Source organism: Eimeria maxima, genomic scaffold (genome assembly GCF_000499605.1).
Source record: "Eimeria maxima Weybridge genomic scaffold, Emw_scaff495, whole genome shotgun sequence".
NCBI lineage: Eukaryota > Apicomplexa > Conoidasida > Eucoccidiorida > Eimeriidae > Eimeria > Eimeria maxima.
The window spans coordinates 318-4,115 of record NW_013563874.1 but is presented as its reverse complement, the minus strand read 5'-3'; the positions used below and the strand labels follow the sequence as shown (position 1 = coordinate 4,115).

The following is a 3,798-nucleotide window of genomic DNA, read 5'->3' as shown; positions in this document are numbered from 1 at the left end:
TGACCTTTTCTTCCTCTTGTTCTTTTTCTTGTTGTTTTTCTCTTTATTCTCTCTTCTTCTTTATTCTTTTATTCAATTTATTTATTGTATTTGTTTATTTATTCATTTATTTATTTGTTTTTGTTTTATTCGTTTATTGTTGATTCTTTTTAGGGGTTTCTTGCATGAATAAGAGTAACTAACCATCATCTTAATTTCTTGTTTATTTCTTCTTCTTTTCTTTATATTATTATATATTTATACCTACTTTTTCTTGTATTTATTTAATTAATGAATAATTTTATTTATTTTTATATTTTATTTCCCTTTTAAGGGGAGAAACCGCCGTGGTGACCCCAACCAGCTGGCTGTGTGCGCGTGTGTGTGTGTGCTGCAGCAGCAGCAGCAAAAAAAAGCTGTTGTTGCATTTGCTGCAGCAGCATAGTTGCTTTTTCTTGTTTTTCTTTATATAATATAATAATATAATATAAATAAATAAAATATATTTACAAATGTATATATTTGTGTATATTTATTTATTTTTATTTATGTATATATATGTTGCTGCTGCTTTACAGGTCTAATAAATAATAAATAAAAAAAAAAAAAAAAGAAATAAATAAATAAATAAATAAAATAAATAAATAAATAAAAGAAGATGGCAAAATTATCTATTTCTTTCCTCCTTTTATCTTTATTACCTTTATTTTTTCTTGTATTTATATCTTCATTACATAAAAGTAATGCATATGGTAAGAATAGTGGTGCAGCAGCAGCAGCAGCAGCAGCAGCATCACGTGCTGTATCTATAGGGGAATTAGATGCATTAATTAATTCAATAAGGAATGCAGTAGATACTTCCCCTATTATTGCTTCTGCCCCTATTCCTCTTCCTTCCTCTAAGGGAGGAGGAGGAGTACTTGTATCTAGAGGTATATTTACTCCTGCTGTTGTTACGAGCAGCACCAGCTCATTTGCTGCAGTACCTGTTGTTGATGATATATACAGCAGCAGCAGCAGCAGCAAGGGAGGATATTATCCTTCTGCTTCTCCTTCTTTTGCCTCCTTTAGCCGCAGCGGCAACGGGTATAACGGCAGCAGCAGCAGCAAAGGAGGAGGTTATTCTCCTCCTGCTGTTGCTTCCTTTAGCCGCAGCAGCAACGGATACAGCAGCAGCAGCAAAGGGGGAGGATATTCTCCTCCTGCTGCTTCTTCCTTCAGTATTGCCCCTCCTGCTGCTGCATCCGTAGGAAGAAGTTATAGTAAGGGCGGCAGCAGCAGCAGCAGCAGCCCTCCTGCTGTTGCTTCCTTTAGTAGAAGCGGATACAGCAGCCTCCCCCCCAACGGTACCAACGGCAGCAGCAACGGCGGCAGCAACGGCGGCAGCAACGGCACTCTCCCTCCTTGTGGTAAATGTACATTTACTAAGGGAGGAGGCATCAGCAGCAACGGCGGCAGCAACGGCAGCACCAACGGTATAGGCAGCAACGGCAGCACCAACGGTATAGGCACCAACGGAGGCACCAGCGGGGGAGATACACAAATAGATATTGTTATTGATCAAGGAGGGGGAACAGACACCATAATTGTTGATGAAAATACTAATAATAATAATACTAATGGTGGTATAGTTGCTTCTCCTCCTCCAGCTGCTGCATCCTGTACGTATTTTTTTTTACGTATTTTTTTTCATACGTTTTTTCTTCTTTTTTATTTTTCTCTTTATTCTTTAATTCTTTTTAATTACTTTTTTTATTTTTATTACTCATTTTTTCTTCTCTTTCTTTTTATCTATTTATTTCTTATTTTTGTTTATCCATTTTATTCTATTCATTTATCTATTTATATAATAATATTGAATATAATATGCATTAAATGGCCAAATGTATTTCTTTTTTATTTAATTAAATTATATAATTAATAAATAAACTAAATAATGATAAATAAATAAATAATTTAATTAATTAAATAATATAATTAATAAATACAATTTGTTATTAATAGTATATAAACAATATCCCTTATAAATAAACCTAATAATATAATAAACTATATAATAGTAAAATGTAATAATAAGTATTAATAAAATATAAATATATATGTATTATTTATTATTAATTTATTATTTATTAATTAATAAATAAAATAAATTATTTATTTATATAATTATATATAATGAATATACACATTAAATGTTCAAATATTCTTTTTATTTAAATTATATAATAAATAATAAATAATAAATAAATTAATAAATAAATAAACTAATTAATTAATTAATTAATTAATAATAAATAAAATAAAATTAATTAATAATAAATAACTATTGTTCCTCAGTAAATAAAAATGAATAATTCTTACAAATTCGTACAAATGTATTATATTTATTTATTATTTATTTATTTATTTTATTTATTTATTTATTTATTTTATTTATTTATTTATTATTTATTTATTTATTTTTTTTGTGTGTTTTTTTTGTGTACAGTCGGTCCTCCTGCGTCATTTGCAGCACGTGCATCGCGAGCAGCACCAAGCAGCTACAGCAGCAGCAGCAGCTACGGCAGCAGCAGCAACAGCAGCATAGGTAGACAATCAGCACCATTAGTTGTACAAAGAACATATACTAGCCAGATAGGATTTCCTCAATCAACTAATCCTATAACATTTAATGTACAGCAAAGTTTTAATAGGAGGCCTGCTGCTGCTGCTGCTGCACCTCCTGCTGCTGCTTCTTTTGCTGCTGCACCTTCCTCTTATTCTTCATTTGCTGCTGCTCCTGCTGCTGATGTCGCTATACCATCTAAGAAAGGAGGAGGAATTGGAGGAGGGAACGGAGGAGGAATAGGAGGAGGGAACGGAGGAGGAATAGGAGGAGGGAACGGAGGAGGGAACGGAGGAGGAAATGGTGGGTTTTTTGCGGGTATAAATAATAATTATAATAATTATACTGGTAATATTGATGGTATAAATGGTAATAATGGCATAAATAATAATAATAATTATAATAATAATATTAATGGTATTAATGGCAACAATGGCATAAGTACATTCAGTACTAATGGTAACGGAGGAGGGTATAACAATAATAATAATTATAATAATAATAATTATAATAATAATTATAATAATAATTATAATAATAATGGTTCTTATGCGCAAAAAGGAGGAAATGTTCTTATAGGAGCAGAGGCACCAGGAGCAGCAGGAGCACCACCAGCAGCAGCAGCAGCAGCAGGAGAAGGAGCAGGTGCAGCAGCACCTAGATTATCAGGGATTATTAACTATATAGAAAGAAGACTTAGACAAATAAAACATTAATTATATTATTTATTTATTTATTTATTTATTTATTTACATATAAATATAATAAATATAAATAATATTATATTATTATATATAATATATTATATTATAATACATTATGTTATATTATATTATATTATTATCTATGAATATCCACCACGCAGTGCAGCAGCAGCAGCAGCAGCAGCTGCACCTGGTTCTGCTGCTGCTGCTGCTGCTGCTGTTGGAAGAAGAGGAATTCAACAAGCAGCAGCAGCAGCAACAGCAGGAGCAGCAGCAGCAGCAGCAGCGGCAGCAGCATCTGCTGCAGTAGCTGCAGCAGCAGCAGCTACTGCAGCAACTGCAGCGGCAGGCGCTCTCTTGGCCATCTATTGCTGTAGGAATAACAATCGTACCTGCTGCTGCTGCTGCAGCTGCCATGGCAGCAGCAGAAGCAGCAACAGGAGGAACAGCAGCAGCAGCAGGCGCCGTTAACTTGGATTATATTACTGTGGGGAGAAGAAGAGGGAGAGG

General features: G+C 33.3%; 1 protein-coding gene across 1 annotated transcript; it reads left to right on the top strand.

The window, feature by feature from the left end:
- Positions 1-637: 637 nt before the first annotated feature.
- On the top strand, positions 638-3,300 carry EMWEY_00035360 (hypothetical protein; the record flags this gene model as incomplete). Its single annotated transcript, XM_013478554.1, has 3 exons — positions 638-1,640; positions 2,468-2,887; positions 3,146-3,300. 3 exons carry the CDS (start codon positions 638-640, stop codon positions 3,298-3,300), a joined length of 1,578 nt encoding a protein of 525 aa, XP_013334008.1.
- Between the last annotated feature and the right edge of the window lie 498 nt (positions 3,301-3,798).